General features: G+C 36.6%; 2 protein-coding genes across 2 annotated transcripts; one reads left to right on the forward strand and one right to left on the reverse strand.

Annotated features, from left to right (window-relative positions):
• Nucleotides 1-714: 714 nt before the first annotated feature.
• On the reverse strand, nt 715-1815 carry LOC145769092 (uncharacterized). Its single transcript, XM_082580687.1, has one exon. It carries the CDS (start codon nt 1813-1815, stop codon nt 715-717), a length of 1101 nt encoding a protein of 366 aa, XP_082436813.1.
• Nucleotides 1816-13569: 11754 nt separating this feature from the next.
• LOC145769537 (ubiquitin recognition factor in ER-associated degradation protein 1-like) lies at nt 13570-17689 on the forward strand. The gene has a single exon (XM_082581187.1). The coding sequence runs from the start codon at nt 13601-13603 to the stop codon at nt 14549-14551; it is 951 nt and encodes a 316-aa protein (XP_082437313.1). The 5' UTR covers nt 13570-13600; the 3' UTR covers nt 14552-17689.
• The last annotated feature ends 8 nt before the right edge of the window (nt 17690-17697 follow it).

Consider the following 17697-nt stretch of genomic DNA (forward strand, 5'->3'; position numbering starts at 1 on the left):
GCTAAAATTGTCTTTAAGCAAGAAATTTAGTTGCAAAACACAAAAACAACTTCAATAATGACAGCAATCATGGTTCATAGTCAAAAGTGTATATAATGCTCAAAAGCAGGTTAAATGGCAAAATCCACATCACTTTGCAAAATGCAACTGAGAGCACATGTCACAAACCAATGTCTGTTGATCATTTTGCCCACTGCAGAGCTCATGGAGCCACTCCTGGCATTTACTGCATTGCACCCAAACTTCTCCTGGTTTGGAATCATGCCACCATTCACTGCACACAATGCATTGGCAATCTAAATTTGTCACTTTTCTTGAGTTTTGAGACCTTTGAGATTTTATGCTTGTTTCTGTAACTGCTGTACTTTTTTGATATAGTCTTTTTCTTTTATGAGCTTGTGTTTGTTGAAGTTTTCTTTTTTGTGATTTTTCTTTTCTTGTAAGAAGTTTTTTCTTGTAAGTAAGGAGTGCTTGTCAAAATTTCCGATTCTTCTCTTCGTGCAGATCCTTTGGGATGTAAATCAGGAATGGCCATGATGTCACAAAAACTGTTCGAAAAGCTAGTGCCTGGTATACATTCAGGTGCAGAGTCCTCTTGGTCAAATATTGGTATACTTTGAGAAGTTGAGCTTGGTGCTTCTATGTGTAGCAGCATGGAAGAACAAGTTGGCTCTTCATGGAAAGACTTGGGAATTTCTGGTTCTGAAGCCTCAGCTAAGCATTGTTGGGGTGAGATGTCTTCTTCACTTCTGGGTCATTTAAAAAGTCACTGGAAGGTAAAATTTGATCATTATAAGGGTAGATTCCAGTACATTTAAAGCCATTTACTGCGTTCTCAACAGTAGCAGCTTTCAAATAAGCTGTGCTGAAAAGCTCTCCAAGATTTTCAACAGTTATGCGGCGACCAAAATGTGTTCGCATCCATGATTGACAGGCTGCATTGAAAGTTGCTTTTAGAGGTTTGAAAAAAGTCCTGTCAAGAGGTTGCAGCTTGTGCGTGGTATGTGGAGGAAGAGATAACAAGACAAGCCCCTTTTCTCTTGCAAAATTAATTAACTCCAAATTTTTAGTGTGGGTCTTATGGCCATCCATTATGACTAACACTGGGTTTGACTTGCTTGAGTAGGTGTGTTTGACGAAATGTTTAATGAAGTTCATAAAGCTTGTTGAATCAATCCAACCACTTTCAGTGACTTCATTTAAAGTTCCAGGAGGAGCATGATCTGTCAAGGCGGGCTTTTTATTCTTTCTTTTGAAGATCATCATGGGTGGAACATAGTTTCCTGCTGCGTTGCAGCAGGCCATAACTGTGGTTGTTACTCCTCTTTCTCCACTAGTGGTAGAAGACACAACTCTTTTTCCTTTTTGTGCCAACACTTTGTTGGGCTTATGTACACATGACAACCCTGATTCATCTAAATTGTATATCTGCTGTGGCTGCAACTTGTAAGTATCCAATAGTTGTGCCAAATTTTTGAAATACTTGTCTGTTGATACTTTGTTCAATCCATATAATCTGTTCAAAGAAATTGCTTCTGGTTTTCGTAGAGAAATATTTGGGTGTCTTTTCAGAAAACCAGCTACAAAATCTCTTCCAGCCATTTTTTTGTCTTTGTTGAATCGATGCATAATATCATTTTTTTCACAATAATCGAATGCTAGTCTGCGTAAGTCTGCAATTGTAAGTCCATAACAAGAAGCTTCCATTTGTTGAATATATTCCACTAGTTCAGTTTCTTGCTGCGTATTCAGTGTAGTTTTAAACCTTCCCAGTCGCTTCTTCCACAAATCCGGATTTTCATTTGGCAAGTTCATTTTACAACGTTGTCTTAAACTTTCAAAGGGAACATTAAATTGTACCATTGCTTTTCTGATTGAGAGTTTTTTTGATTTTACAGCCTCAATGGCTAATTTCATGTCAGGTTCATTCCAACTGGCACGATTGGTTTTACGAATATAGTTTCTCATATTAGCTGTGTTGAGAAATGAAATACTTAAATCTACAAATAAAAACACATGAAAGGCATTATGAACTTATAAGAAAAATAATTAAACACCTGGACCTTTCAACTAATTTCACAAAGTTGATAAAAATCAACTGAATAAGCTTTATCATGTGCATGCAAGGGTATGTTGCATGACACAAAATTTTGTAAATCTTAGCTCACGCTCACATTAGGATAAGCTGATTTTTGCTGTAATAGGCAAGCAATACCCTATGAACCAGGTAAGCCTACATGACAGTTTGGTTAAAGAATTTAGTATTTTCACCAATTGAGGCAAAAGTTTGGCACAGCACTTCATGACTGACTTGTTTTGCCCCAACCAAAATAGCCATGACTGAACAAAAATAAATACCCAATAAAACTAATTTCCGAGGAAGAACTACAAGATGAGTAGTTTTGAGACAAAGTACAATAATTTTAATTTCGTTTAAACTAGAAAGTCTTGGTTTAATTAACAATTTTCATAATGTAATGCTCTGTTTAGTCTAAGCCACAAAAAAAAGTTAGTCCAAAATATGAAAGTAAAATTTTAAACCAACTTACGTTTCGCAGCCTAGACCTAGACAACAAGCTAAAACTGGACAGCGGTTGCTGTTGTCACATCACAAAGGAACCACTAAGTGCGCTAAAGCATTTTTTTAAGTGTATTATTTCCAAAAAAATAAGTTATGCTTGATTAAAATCAAACTAACCGGTTTTACCCGGCGACTTGTTTTGCCCCGAACTACCCTATTAACTTAAATATCAATTTTTTTCAGCAGTTCATAAAGATGTCAGTACATTGTCGGCTGTCGCCCAAGTAGTGCAAGAGTGTATGCCAAGGGAAGCAGCTGACTCGATGACTAATATAGTGTTTCGCTGCTTCCTGTCTGTTGTGAAATATATTTGTACCGTATAGCCTACTATTCTCGCAACAGACGAAATAAAAGGTTTCTCTCAACATTTTTGTCTTGGCGGACCCCTGAATTTTTTTATGTGAAATGTTAGTAAAGTAGTCTGTATCGAGTCTCTTCACGAAAACAATGTTTCATAAGTTTCGAATCGACTTTGAAGAACCTGCTTAACTTCCGACAAACTTGTGTCGGTTCATGACATTTGATGAAATTTGGTTTTTGGTTTGTTTGGTTTGAATCTTTATCCTCGGACTGACAAGTGAAAAAGCCTTGATAGGTTATTCCTGATAGTTTTGCATACTTGTAAACTGCAGAAGCTTTTGACACAAGGCCGGTTACCGGTTACTTACAGCTGACTTGAAACAGGCGACTATTGCGTTTTATTCAGTAGAAATAATACTGTATTTGGTTGGTTGGTTTTGAATCTTTATCCTCGGACTGACAAAGCCTTGATTGGTTATTTCAGGTAGTTTCGCATACTTATAGGCTAGAGGCTCTTGACGCAGGGCCGGTTGCCGAGATTGACAGAGTGAAGTTTTCGATTGTTGAAGTGTTGTTGCCGAGGAACTATTCCATTCACTAGGTGCCGCTGAATGGAGAGCACTCCTGAAAAGCGTTGCTCAAGCGCACACCCCTAGAGTCGAACCAACGCCGCGTGATCTTGAGCCGACCGCGTAACCACAAGTTATGTTATGATAAGGCCTACTGTAGTCTACATGCTGATTTAATGTTTTTCTATAAATTTATTGCAAATTAATAGAGTTTTTGCAACCTTTGCAAAGATTTTTTTTCATTTCTAATCGCAGTCATGGCAAAACCTGGAAAAACTGTGAGTGCTAATAAGCTGCTAACTAACGTTTGCATTTCTAAATTGAGCATTGATCAACAATTAAGCTGCTGTCTCAGACGAATTGTTGAACATGCATGTCTTCATAACAAGATTTAATTTTATTGGTTAGGAAAACGAACAGTTGCAGTACGCCCTTTGAAATTTTAAACTACGCACCAGGGTATCGCGAGGCACAGATTGAGAATTATTGCCATACACCAATAAAGCATAGGCTAACCGAGTTTTAAATTTTCTAATTAGTTAATAGGCCTAATGCTTCAAATTGGAAAACTTTTACGGACCCCTGGTTGAGAACAGTTGGTTTAAGCCATGTGGGCCTAGGCTACGTCCAGACTACCGTGCATCATGTGTAAACTAACATAGGCTACATAATGCTTTGCCTCGTCTTTCCCTTGGTCAGGGGTTGCCCTTGAGGGTAGGCCTACGAGAAATTCTGATTTACTATGACCATTTTCCACAAATGTTGCAAACTGCATAATCCAATAATTAATAATGCATGTAGTCAACGCATATGTTATGAATGAATTATTTTAATTCACGTTATTACAATTTTGTCGATCTGTGCTAATAAGGACGACAAAATCTCATGGGTTAGAGCACAAAAAAGGTTCTTCTTCATGTGAACCTTCTTTGCCACTTCAAAAGCAATAAACTACCATGGGAAAGTCTGTAGGCCTATATAGGAGCTATATTGGGATGTCCCGTTTTGGAGCAACTTTTTAGAAAAATAAGCTTGGATCCGATCATATTATGCATAGATTTTCAATGCTGAATTCAAAAAAGACGTTATGTTTTATTATGACGTTCCGTTGACTGGTTGAGGACTTGAGGTAACACAAAACACCTAGCGAATGTTTGCAATTTTGGCCGTATCACGAGAATGGTAATTGGAACTTGTAGCCTACCAAACTAACTGCTGGAAGTGGCGGTTTTCTATCTGTTTTGTGTAGCCTACATTATTAAGCGATAATTGCAATAAAAAACGATTTCTTTAGAAAAAAGTTTCTTTGTGCTTATTTTCGTCTAAAAATAGCATTAAACCTAGGCTACATCCAATCGGAATCGCCTAATCAGACCTACGACCATAGCCTACGGCAGCGTTTCTTAACCGGGGGTGCTAGCACCCCAAAGGGGTGCTGGAATAGACTGTAGGGGGTGCTAAACGCATGCAGTATAATTTTAAAAAATGCCGTTTTACTTTTCTGCATTTTTTCGTCTTTCTGCCAGTATCAGCAGATTCGCAAATGGCGTGACGAAAATAACAAGTAGGCCTATAGCTTCACTGTATTCCTGGACAATCATGGAGGACCAGACCGGGCACAGTGTATGACCTGCCATTTCGTCTCTTGCAACTCAAATTCGAAGCCTGCTAGACTCCTGCAACACCATTTGAAGCATCCAACTGCAGAGTGTGAACAGACTCTCGAGACCCTTTTTACATTGCTTTTCTTTCAATAATGCAGGCCAAAGTTTGGCGGAGCCAAAATTTTGACATGCTTTTTGCTCGCTGGCGGTATATTTTGTAGTGAAGTTTCTTGTTGTCTAACAAACTGTGCTGCTGTTTTAAGAGAGTTGATTCGCTTACATAGGGTTATAATTAAATTTCTATTGGTAAATGAAAGTCAAATACCAAACCCTGAATCAAAACAGCAGCACAGTTTGTTAGACAACAAGAGACTTCATTAAAGTATATCGCCAGCGATCTGAAAGCATGTCAAAATTTTGGCCCCTACTATACTTTTGGCCGTCACTGTAGTAGTTGTATGTTAACGATAGTTAGGGGGTGCTAGACTGTTCAGACCTATTTACAGGGGTGCTAGAGTCAGAAAAGGTTAAGAAACGCTGGCCTACGGTAATCCCTGTGAAAATGTGGCGAAGTTTCTACCGTTGTGATAATACGATATAGGCTAATATTGCGATCTCGACTTTATGGCATTTCATTATCATACCAAAAACATTTTATAAATAGTATTCAACTTCATTCCTGTTTGGCACTCAGCAGAGGAGCGGGTTTGGAGTACCGTCGGCTTCTCCGACGTCGTTCGCAACCGCTGAGCACTCGGTGTCGGGGAATGAGCCCGCTCCCCTGTAGGCTAAGGGAATTGTGTTCGGACAATAAGGACTCTTTCGAATACCCGACATTTGATTGCAATTCAAGACTCCCTCAACGTTTGTTCTGAGAAGGAGCCCAAATTCCTCAGGAAACAGCAGTGCCGCCAAGTGGATAAAACAATTTGCAACCAACAACATTTAGACAGGAAGCAGAAACTTTACTCATGGTGCTTCCACTTTGAAGGATTTTATCTCGAAATCGGGATTTTTCAACGCTTCAAAGGATAAAAAAAGGAAATGAAGATAGGAAGGATTTTTAACAATTTTACAAGGAAATTTTGTCTTAAAAAGGGAATTGTTGTTTTTAACAATTTTAAAGACAATTTTATTAATATTTCCATTCAAAAGTTCTAAAAACGACTGGAATAACGATGATCAGCTGGTTTCCGTCGTCACTCGCCATCCGGAAACCCCTCTCACTCTCTAAAAAGAAGTCCTATAGCCCAGGGCTTCCAAAACTTTTTTGCTCGCGACCCCTTTCAATCTCCTAAAATTTTCCGCGACCCTTCATGGAAAAAATGATAAGCAGTGCGAAATATACATTTTTGATATTTATGGAAAGGTTTAATTCAAATGAAAACTAAAAACAACCTAACGATACTCGAAGCCTACCAATTTACATTTTCACGTAGATTACTAGAAAAAAGACTAAAAACCAAACACATTTATTCAGTGTGATGGATGCGACCGCTTCTTGCTACAAAGCAAGTCCAGTTGTGGGTCAATGTTTGTTAATGCTAGTCCCAAGGCTGTTTTAATGATTCTTAGGCTGTTTGGTTTTGATGGTGTTGGTTTTGTTTTGATTGCCATCAACGTTGGAAACACTTTTGCTGGCTGCTTTATTTTTGTAAACGAAATTCACCATCATAAAACCAGTCAGAACCAAAAGAATGATTTATATTTGCCTCCTGCAACGAGTGAAACTATGGAATCAAATACCAAAAGAAATACAAGAAAAGTCTTATAATACTTCAGGGATATCTATAACTACGGGATTGGAAACTCTGTGGAACTGAAAACACTTTTATACACCAGTAGGGTCATTGTTCTTTGCGTCGCTGTGATAAAGGTTTACATAAGTTGACCTTAAAAATAGCAAATAGTAAACAGACAAGGAAAAGTGTAACAATCAATGCACCTGCCGTAAACTGTAAAGTATACATTCGCCTTGTTTGTTTAATGTGTTTGTATTCCATTTGTGCAATCCTGTCGTACTTAGTTTGCTGCTAAATAATTTCAAAACCGAGTATTAGTTTTAGTTCTTATGACATCTTAAACGTATTGATTTCGTAATTACTTGGTTGGTCTGTGAATAAGTTTATCATAAAAGCCTACGACAACACATTTCACTGATTTTTGAACACTCCTTGTTTACTTTTGATCCGGTTTGCAATACACAAAATGCTAAAGAACAACAGAGAATTTTTGGATTCTTTGCATTAATTTACTTCTTGAACATTTGGATTCGTGGTTTTAAACTTTCATACATCAAATAAATTTGATGTGAGTGTACATTTTATATTGTTATTTCGAAATTGAGTTTTATACATTTTTTAGTTGATACAAATAGTGTTTTATTTTAATAATTCTTCTGTAGTCATAGTAATATGTTGACCCTACTGATGTATAGCACTGAAAAGAGTTTCCAATCCCGTAGTTATAGATATCCCTGTAATACTTTTAAATATAAATGTCTATTAAAGAATTTGTACAATGATCACTCCTAAAACATATCACCTGCTTATTTCTCTGCACAGTTTTTTTAATGTTACCCTGTGTTATTCCACTGTTAATGTATTATGTAAAGTGCTGGTATTGTGCTATTCGTGTTAATGTTCTTAGTTTTGGGTCTTTTGTTTAAATGTTTGGTTGGCAGCTGACTTTGGTAACCTTTTGGTCTTTCGCTGTCATCCTTGTTATGCGAATTGTTTGTGTTTATTGTTTTTGTGTAGGCTATTGTTGTTTTTTTTCTTTCTTTTTCGCCAACAAAATAAACTGAACTGACTCGTACAAATTGTTGTCGGTTCCAGCTCGTGTCCAAACATTCGTTTTGTCATCAAGTCGAGTTTCGCTTTGGATGGCGATGGCGAAATACGTGGGCATAAGTCACATTGTATGGAGGGTGGGAAACGTCGTCTTTTTAGCTTGTCTTTTCTAATGTTTTGTTTTTCCTGAGCTTTTTGTATGCTATTTTTTTTCGAAAAATTCCATTCTTTTACTGTTTTTTTCCCTCCAGATTGACACGTCACTGGCAAGTTGTTTCCACGATTCTACATCAATGTTTGCTTGGGTGAGGAAGCGTTTAGCTGGTCATTGTAATTAAATCGTTGGTGAGACGTTCCTTCCAACTAGTGCTTAGCATTTGCTTCAGTTTTCGCGGGTGAAAATTTTCAACACAAATACGTCGATACAAACAGCAGGAGTAGCCTACGGTTAGCCCTACTGCTGAATCAGAGAATGGTATTCCGCTGTATCAGCTTGCAACTTGCAAAGTTGAGTCTAAAGTCAAAAAGTCACGGATTTCCGAAACGGAGGTGGAATTATAATTTTAGATAAGCTTGAGCGCGAACAACCCATGAACCCCACAGCTGCATACCTAGCCTGCAAATCATTCTTTCGTGCAATCTGCAGACGTTGAATTAACGCAAAAAAATACAAAAAATGCTATTCTCTGATTACAGGGGTATTCTGCTGTAACGCAAAGCCAAAAAGTGTGAAGCTTTTTTGTACAAAATTGTTTTTGAGTTGTAAATAGATTAGGTTTTGGATCCAATGTAATTTGGTAGAAAATACTTTTGAAACTGTTTCAACAGATTTGACAAATGGTTAATAACCAGAGGTCTAAACATTTGATTTTATATCATTGTTAGCCAAAAAAGTATTCAGTAAATGAGAACATTTCAAATGGACCATTTTCAACTTAGTGTTCATTTTCAAGCATTTTCAAGCAGATGTTTAAACTTTTTGTCCTTATTTTTGATGAACGGTTCAAATTTAGAATTCAATGTAAAAATATTGATGTTTTCTGCTTGGAAGAGACAAGTTAAGTTCGTTCAGTTTTTCAAGCAAATTTAATAAATAGCTTAATTTGAAAAACAAGATGTCACTACGAAAATGGTGGACTCAGTCTGATTTTTTTTCGTTAGAAAATCACGACTCCAATTTTCAACACTAATAGCCTTTTTAAAGCTTTAACTTAACAACTTGCACAGAAGTGTTAATATAGAGTACTTTGTGAAAAATCGGTACACTTTCTGCGACCCCTGATGTTCGTTACGCGACCCCCAGTTTGGGAAGCTCTGCTATAGCCTATAGTGCTAAGTTAGCGCATCAAGGAAAACTGAACTAAACACAAAAATAAATTTATTAATGGATGAATAATTCGTTACTGGACTTTTACCAACTGTACATTTTCAGTGTGAGGGATAGGTTAGGAGTTCTGGTAGGAAAGATAAGAGTGATAATTGGTAAATGATGTCCAGGACTCCAGGTGGTAAATGTCCCAGAACCGACTAACTGACAAGCAGTTTTTTGGCTGGACAGTGAACAAAGGAAGTAAACCATGTTATTGTAAAATATGTGCTGCTTTTATGCAGCCTACTGTTCTAATAAAACAACGTTGCTTCGACATACCGGTGCTACGGTACTGAAAAAATCGAGATTAAAATAGCTTTAGTTGAGATTATAATAACTTTAAAGTTGTATTAACACCTTTTTTAACTTAAATAACATCAAAAATAACCTCGCCTATGAAGGAAATGTTGAAGGATTTCCGACTTAGAAAAAAGGGATTTTTCAGGACAAAAAAGGAAACTGAAGAGGATTTATCAATTGCCAGAAGTGGAAGCACTGTTTACTCAGCCATGATCTCTTCTGAGTTCTGATGACACCATAGACATCTTATTATAACTAGACCGCGCATCGTCACTTCTCTCGTTTACGATTTTTGAAGAAAGCAGGTTCAGACGTCAGCCATTATTAGTGTACCTATTCCGCGCGTTTGCCAATGCTTTTGTAGGGACCCGTAATGAATTTTCATTGTTTTGAATTCAATTCAATTTATTTTTCCTTGTCAGAATGCAAAACAAATGATATTGTGAAAAAGAAATACAGGAACAAAACCAACAAAAGGAAAAGGTGGCAAAACTATTATGGTTTAAGACGTGCATGAACGGATTTAATATTGCGGTATATGAATCGATAAATATACAGTAGTTAAGCACGGCCACCAAACCTGATACTTTAAAACAAGTAGAAGTAGATGAATTAATTAGTTAAGAATCAGTCGCCTCCTCGTTCCTGAAACAACTGGAGCGCCAATTCTTAAAGCAATGAGAACACGACTGAACACAACTTAACTTTCTACAAAATGTAATTCTCCTATAATATTTGCGTTTCTTAAAAAACTCAGTTGTTGTGAACAAATAATTGACAAAACAAATAGTTTTCTATGCAACAACACAACCGCAGCTTTTACCAGGATTCTGTTCAATAGAGATTGATGGCTTTCGATTTTCTCCGTTGTAGCAAAACGTTGCATTATGACGTAAATTCGTGTGATTTCATCAACAATAACTTTTAAAGAAATAGCTTCAGTTTCAAGTTGCTGTGAAATAACAACTAATAAATATCTCCGCAATTCACCTAGTATGACGAAATCTTTATATGATTTCACCTTTGCTGTTCTACAATCGCAAACATATTGTTAGAATTTGTTAATTTATGCTGCCAAAATGTGCGCAAAGATAACGTTATGTGCAAGGTGCCGCTTTGAACTGAGTTCACACACTTTACCTGTTCAACCCAGCTTCTTATCATTTAAAGATAGAAGTGGACTTTTTAAACCTTCTTTCAGTGTTGTATATATTTGTGAAGAAACTGAATTATGCATTAAACGGTTACTAACTACCACAGCTGGGAGATTACCTCTTCATCCAGGCATTGTGGAAGCTATTGCGGTAGCTGTGCTTGGAAATATAAACCATTCCAAGATATTTACTAATCTCACGGATCTTGTGTTTGAATGCACCGTTACCGATAATCACATTTTTACGCTAGTCAAAACTGTGTCCAAATGTTATTTAAAAATTAGGTTTTACCACATTGGTAAGGAAACCTGCAAGCAAATACAAGGCAAATTGGTTCGTAAAACGCTTAACAAAACAGTACTTTTCAAACACCAATAAACTACTTCCTTTCGACATCACATCAGTATTGGTGAATATTTAATTTGTTTTGATTTTGTTGAGCTATAGGCCTACGTTATAGCCGCTATAATATAGCGTATCATTTGCTTAGGTTTGATGTAATACACTGTTTGTTGCTGTTTTTACAATAGGCTAATCATCAGCTCAGCTGTAACGCCAAATTGAATACGGTAAGAGTTCTGCTGAACTGCTGGAAATGATGCATTCAGTGTATCGTATACGTGCTCTCGCATCGCAGTGTTTTTGCTTTATATTATAGACTGTATGTATAATTCTGTGCAATTTAACACATGCTTTTATTCATTTCATAGATGAATAAAACCTCTATTACACCAAAGTTCTAAATTATAGTTAACAAGTTAGTTTTCTGCAGAAGCGCAACCAGCTCAGAAATGTTATCGTTAACAGCGCAGCTTTCACGCGAGTTTGAGACACTAACAATGGCCGCCGCCTTTTTTCAATTTCTTCAATCGAAATACGAGAAGCGCAGTCTAGTTATAATAAGATGTCTGTGGATGACACATACCGTACAGCGCTTCCACTTTTGTGGTAATTACCACAATTGTGGAATTTTCATCATGCTTGTGGTAAAAATGTGGTAATGAAAAATTTGTGGTAAAACTGTGGTAATATGGAAATTTTGTGTGGAAATGTTTTCAAAATGTGGAAATTATAAATTTTGAAAATTTGACATAAAATATTATCAATAAATAAGAGCATTTAAACTGTTGTCCTCCAAAATCGAACAGATATGCAAAAAACTACTTATAACAGCATATGTGACTAGCATGTTCCGCCGTTTTCGGTTTGATTTTGGAATGCGTCCTGACTTTTGACTTTGAAGGTAGGGTGACCACTGACCATGTGATCATATTCATAGTCAAGATGTCTTTCAGATTCTAGCTGCGGTGTCAAATACAGTACTTTGCAGTGGCGTAGCCAGGGGGGGGGGGGGGGGGGGTTGGAGGTTACAACCCCCCCTTTGGCACGCGTGTGACGTCACAATATTGAGAATGATGCTTTCAGTCTCTATGTCTCTAAAACAAAGTTTGCCTAATTTTAAACGAAACTGCAATACTGCATTAAAAGAGCGAGTTTTGCGAATACTAAACATTCAAATATCTCAGCCAGGAATTAGCAACAAGAAAACATAGAGACTTAGCTTTATTACCGAAAAATGCCCAAGAAAACATTATCTTATTCTTTTGCTATGCCACCAGACAGCACCATTTTACAGGAATATTTATACCCACATTTTTGATAAAAATGCTCTCAGAATGCACCAAATTTAAAGTAATTTTTCAAAATTTTCTGGGGAGGCCCCCAGACCCCCGGCGCTGGGTGTCGCCTTTGGCGAAGAGGCCGGCGGGCGAAGCCCGCCGGCCGTCAAAACCCCCCCTTTCAAAATTCCTGGCTAAGCTACTGGTACCGGTACTTTGCTTTCTTATTTCGGACGTTCTGTTAATAAACTGAGTAGTTGTTTTAGGCCTTATTTTACACTATATAGTGTAAATATAACCAAATAATAGCGTTGCCGGATAAGGAATTCTGTCGTAATTTGAGAAAAGTTTAAAGCTGTTGAAAACAAAAACTTGCATTTTAGAAAAATTTTTAGTTCTGGGTAAAGATCAAAACCCTAACCTTATTCCTAAGTCTTACCTTAACCCTTACGAACTTTAATCCTAACTCTGACAACACCTGATATTAACTATGGCAACAAGTGGGTAAAAATAGCCACTGTGTTAATGTAAAAGTAAGTCGAAATACGGTTAAGATCGGGTAAAAAATCACAGTAAAAAATGTGGTAATCTGAGGACAAATGTGGTAATACAAGTGGTAATCTAGCTTTGTAAAAGTGGAAGCACTGGACACATACGCATAGTGGCCTACCTAACAAGCTGGTTGACTGTGTCTGGTCAATAGCCTACTTTTACACAAGACAAAGGTAAGATACGGGTATTAATACAAAGTCAAATTGAAAACTTAGTTGTGACACAGCTTGACAGTGCATGCTGTGAGGAGCAAGTTCAGAACATGTTATTTTGCATTTATCGAGCCTTTAGCCAGAGACCTGGGGTTTTTTTTTCGGTCATTGACCGATTTTTTAGCAAAATGTCCAAAAAAATATAGTCAATTCGGTCAAAATGTCTGAAAAAATATATAGCCTTGTCAATTGACTATAAATGACCAAAAATGACCGAAATAAATAAAAAATGGCCGAATTCTTTCAAGTCATTTCGGACAAATGACCTAAAAGTCTCAGCAAGAAAAAAACCCAGCCAGAGACTATGTGTTATCTGTTAATGTTGGTGAAATTTCTGCCAAAATCAAACCACTTGTGAACTTTTTGCATTGGATATAATGCTGTACAACAGCACACAACCACACATTTTATGATTTTAAAATAGGCTATTTACTTTTGAATTTAACACTTTATCTATAAAACTAAGTATTTTTTGTTATCTTACAAATGCAGGAAGTGCTTTTAAAATTGAATGGGATAGTGATTTTGTTTTATAGAAATATTATACAATGTTTGGCGCCAACATGTTTGAAGAATTCAGACTTGGAGGGGGAGCAAATACTTTTAGTAATAAATACAGATGCTATTCAACAAGCTTTGGTGCCCTCTCTGAGTCAAAAAGCAAGGAAATTCAAAAAGGAGGAAAAATTATAATGCCACCTTCAGCTTTGGATCAACTTAGTCGATTGAATATATCCTATCCAATGCTTTTTAAGTTGACAAATAGAGGAAAGAACAACACTGACCGTTCTACTCACTGTGGTGTTTTGGAGTTTGTTGCAGAAGAAGGTGTTGTGTTTTTACCTTATTGGATGATGCAAAATTTGTTACTTTCTGAAGGTGATCTTGTTCATATAGAGAACTGTACTTTACCAATTGCCACATATGCTCGATTTCAACCACAGTCAGTCGAATTTCATGACATTTCTAATCCAAAAGCAGTGCTTGAAAACGCTCTTCGCAATTTTGCATGTTTAACAAAAGGAGATGTTATTGCTATCCAGTACCTTAATCGTCAATATGAACTATGTGTCCTTGAAGTTAGACCTCAAAATGCAGTTTGCATTATTGAGTGTGATATAAGCCTTGAGTTTGATGCACCAGTTGGATATCAACCAGAGGAGAAACCCAAAAAAGTAGAGCCTGATTCCTTTGTTGTTGGTACGCCTGATATGAAAAAAGCTCTGGAAGAGTATATGAAGGAAACGTCTGGATTTTCTGCTTTTGTTGGTGTTGGAAATAGGCTAGATGGAAAAAAGAAGAACACAAGACAAAAAAAGGCAGAACTAGATATCAAAAACCTGAAAAGGGGCATCCCTAATTATAAATGGAAGTTTGGCACTTTAACTTACATTCGGAATAATCAACAGAAGAAATCTGAAGAACCTGGTCCGTCTAATGATTTTGCAGCATTTACAGGAACTGGTCAAGCTTTGAGGACAAAAAAGAAAAAATCATAACATTTTGAAGTACTGCACTCACATGTTGTTAAAATAACATAAAGAAATTTCAGGATGCGCATTAAAAAAAAATTTGAACATGTATATTCTATGGTAGAAAAACTGTTTGCCTCTAATATCAGTGCTTTTTCTGGAATTTTTAAGTAGTAGTTAGTTCCTTGCCTTTTGGCGGGTTTAATACTACGATAGGTGTACTTGCTGTACTGCTCTTTTTTCTTCCATTGGCCCCTACCTTCTGCTTTCTTTGTTTCACCATAACTGATCAGTGATCACTCATCACAAAATGGAAAATTTTTAAATTAAAATCAATATATATTGTGAGCTAATCATTTAGAAAAGAGATTTGACAAAATATTAGCAAACAGTTGCTGCAAAACTTATTTTTTGCTCTTAGTTTGTTGCTTCATCAGGATAATTTGCAATTTAACATATTTTAAAAATTATTTTTGTGGGTAATTAGGTTAAGATCAAAAGAAAGTACATACTATCTAAATAAACCACACACTAGCACTCTACTGAACTGATGAGTGTGGCAAAACTTGATCGATGTAAACCGTGCATGAATATACATGCTTGTTGGTGTAGTTTAGTCTGTGACATGTCATTCAGTAGCTTGGCCACAAAACCATGATGCGTTCATTTCATTTACTCATAAAATTAGTACTTAAATAGGTCTTTCTATACTAAATTTAATTGCCTTAAGTAACTGACTTTTGATTCTTTTTGCAGCACTATACTCATTTGTTATCAATTAACTACCAATGGCATTCTTGCGCTTCAAACACATATTTTGGTTTTTGAGCAAATCATAAACTATATATATATATATTATAATATACAAAGCTTTTTTTTAGTTTCAGCATACGCATTGGATTGTATTTGCAGATACATTTTTCCATGTAATTGAATGAAATGAAAAGCTTTCTGGAGCAACTGAGAAAAATGTGAGATGCAATCAAGTGCAAGCAAACACCACTGCGTTTTGTTTGCTGTTTTGACACTACAGACCTGCCATCCAAAACGTTTTGTTGTCTTGAATTGTTGCAATCACAACAACATAGCACCACATATGCAAAACTTTTCATGTCAAATCGGTGAAGCATAATTTGATCATTATGTTTGGGGGCATGCATATATACCATCATGTGTAATTTTTTTAAGAAATTTTTGTGAACAAAGTTGATGTAAAGTAAGAAGGACTTCATAAATGGTGTGGTTCTTTTGAATAAATGGTGGTTTAAGCTGTAATAGACTTTCAGGTTGTATAAGTGGCTTAGTGAGTAAAATTTTCCATTACCGGTACCATATTTTAAAAAAGTGCATCAGTGTCTGCTCATAATTCAATTATAGCAATGTAATATAAAACAGTAATTTTCTGTTCAAAAGAAAATTTCAATTGCTCTGCACATGATTCGATATAACATTGTAAAATGTTATTCAATTATACAAAAAATGGTGTACCAAAAAATACTCGACCGGACTTAAATAATTTTCCAGCAGGCCTCGAAATTCGTTTTTGTTGACGGCGGACAAACATGTCCGGTCTGAGCAGCTATCTTGGCGGACAAATTAAATCTCACGGCGGACACACGAGTTTAAACGTCGATCGTCATGTTTAATCACTTTATCTTGATAATTCTTCGCCATTTGAGAACTATAGCTACGGTTTAGAAGGCTTTTTAAAATTACAGCAAAGTCACTCTGAAAGGCTTTCATCAGACCAACGACGTGCGCTTGAAGAGTCAAAGCGCCCTGTAGAGCTCTGCTTACACCGCATAACTGATTAACTTCCACCGAACGAGGTCGTGTGGCTTCTTGCGTCACAATGCTCTAGGCACGAGTCGGAAAACTTCTACACTAACGCTATTATATTCTGCTGTGCAAAGTTTCACTTGGCTTTTTTCTTTACGTTTATTTTTGCGTGTTATGTGAGCGAAAGTTAATTTTCCCTGGGCCTTTTCTTTTTTACTGTAATACCAAAACTTAACAAATTTTGCTGCATCTTGCTGTTATAGCCTACTCGTATTTATATTCTAATTTTTTAACCAACCTTGCCTTGTCAATATTACTGGGAGATCAAAGCCAGACATTGTGACGCAAGACTTAAACTAAGTTGCGTGTGATTAGTGTAGAAGTACTGCTATTCCCATAGATTCTTAGCGAAGAATTCACCTTTGTTATGGTGATTCAATGTCGTCAATTGTTGAAGCAACGTAAAAATCGAAAGTTACAGTCTTTACATTTTCTAGATGCGCGTTAGAATGCACGAGAAATTATATTCTTGCAACAATTGTTCGTGCTATGCAATGACGGTTTGTATCGCCAGTTCCTGTGTTATTTTTCAGCAGACAAATATGACCGATCTAGATGGTACTTTCTGCGGACATCGCATGCTGTGATGGCGGACATGTCCGCCGTGAATTTCGAGACCTGTTCCAGTGTTTGCATATTGCCTTGGCTAGCGTTTTGTAACAAGTTATTGACTTGCAGAAGTTTCAAACAGTGCAACAAAAAAGCTGACTCTGAGCAGAAATAAAAGTGTTTAAATATTTTGCCAAGTTTCTCCTAGAAAGATTAATTCTTAAATATGAGATAACTCTTGACAAGCACATCCATACTTTTAAGATCATTAAAACCATAAAAGGTGGAAAACCAGTGTAGTTAGTATCACTCGTGTGTTCATTTGTACTCTGATTCTACCGGAATGGCCTGTTTCGGTGAGTCCGATTCGGTGAGTCCGATTCGGTTAGTCCGATTCGGTGAGTCCGATCCCTTAACGGGGGATTTTTTCAATTTTTTTTTTAAATTATCGGGTACCATAGCCTAATTATCATTGCCGTTTTAGGGTTAGGGGTTAAGGGTTTGGGTTAGAAGTTAGTAACTCACCGAATCAGACTCACCGAATAGTAGCAGACCCGATTCTACAATAGCTGTAGTTATAACACTTGTTGCATCTAGTTTGGATATGTTGAAGGATTCTGCATCACTTTCTTGACTCTCTATCCTAATATATCATTTAAGCTTCTCACAATTTATTAGTATCACCCGCCATAGAAGAATGAAAAGTATGATGCAGTGTTGTACTGTTTTGTGATGTTTACATATATGTTACTTTTGTGTTTTTCGATTCATTTAGAAGCTCAATT

This window comes from Aplidium turbinatum, chromosome 4, assembly GCF_918807975.1.
Source record: "Aplidium turbinatum chromosome 4, kaAplTurb1.1, whole genome shotgun sequence".
NCBI lineage: Eukaryota > Metazoa > Chordata > Ascidiacea > Aplousobranchia > Polyclinidae > Aplidium > Aplidium turbinatum.

What these genes read in the sequence shown, in the direction of transcription:
- LOC145769092 (XM_082580687.1), bottom strand. Translation starts at nt 1,815, where the DNA reads ATGAACTTGCCAAATGAAAATCCGGATTTGTGGAAGAAGCGACTGGGA.
- LOC145769537 (XM_082581187.1), top strand. Translation starts at nt 13,601, where the DNA reads ATGTTTGGCGCCAACATGTTTGAAGAATTCAGACTTGGAGGGGGAGCA.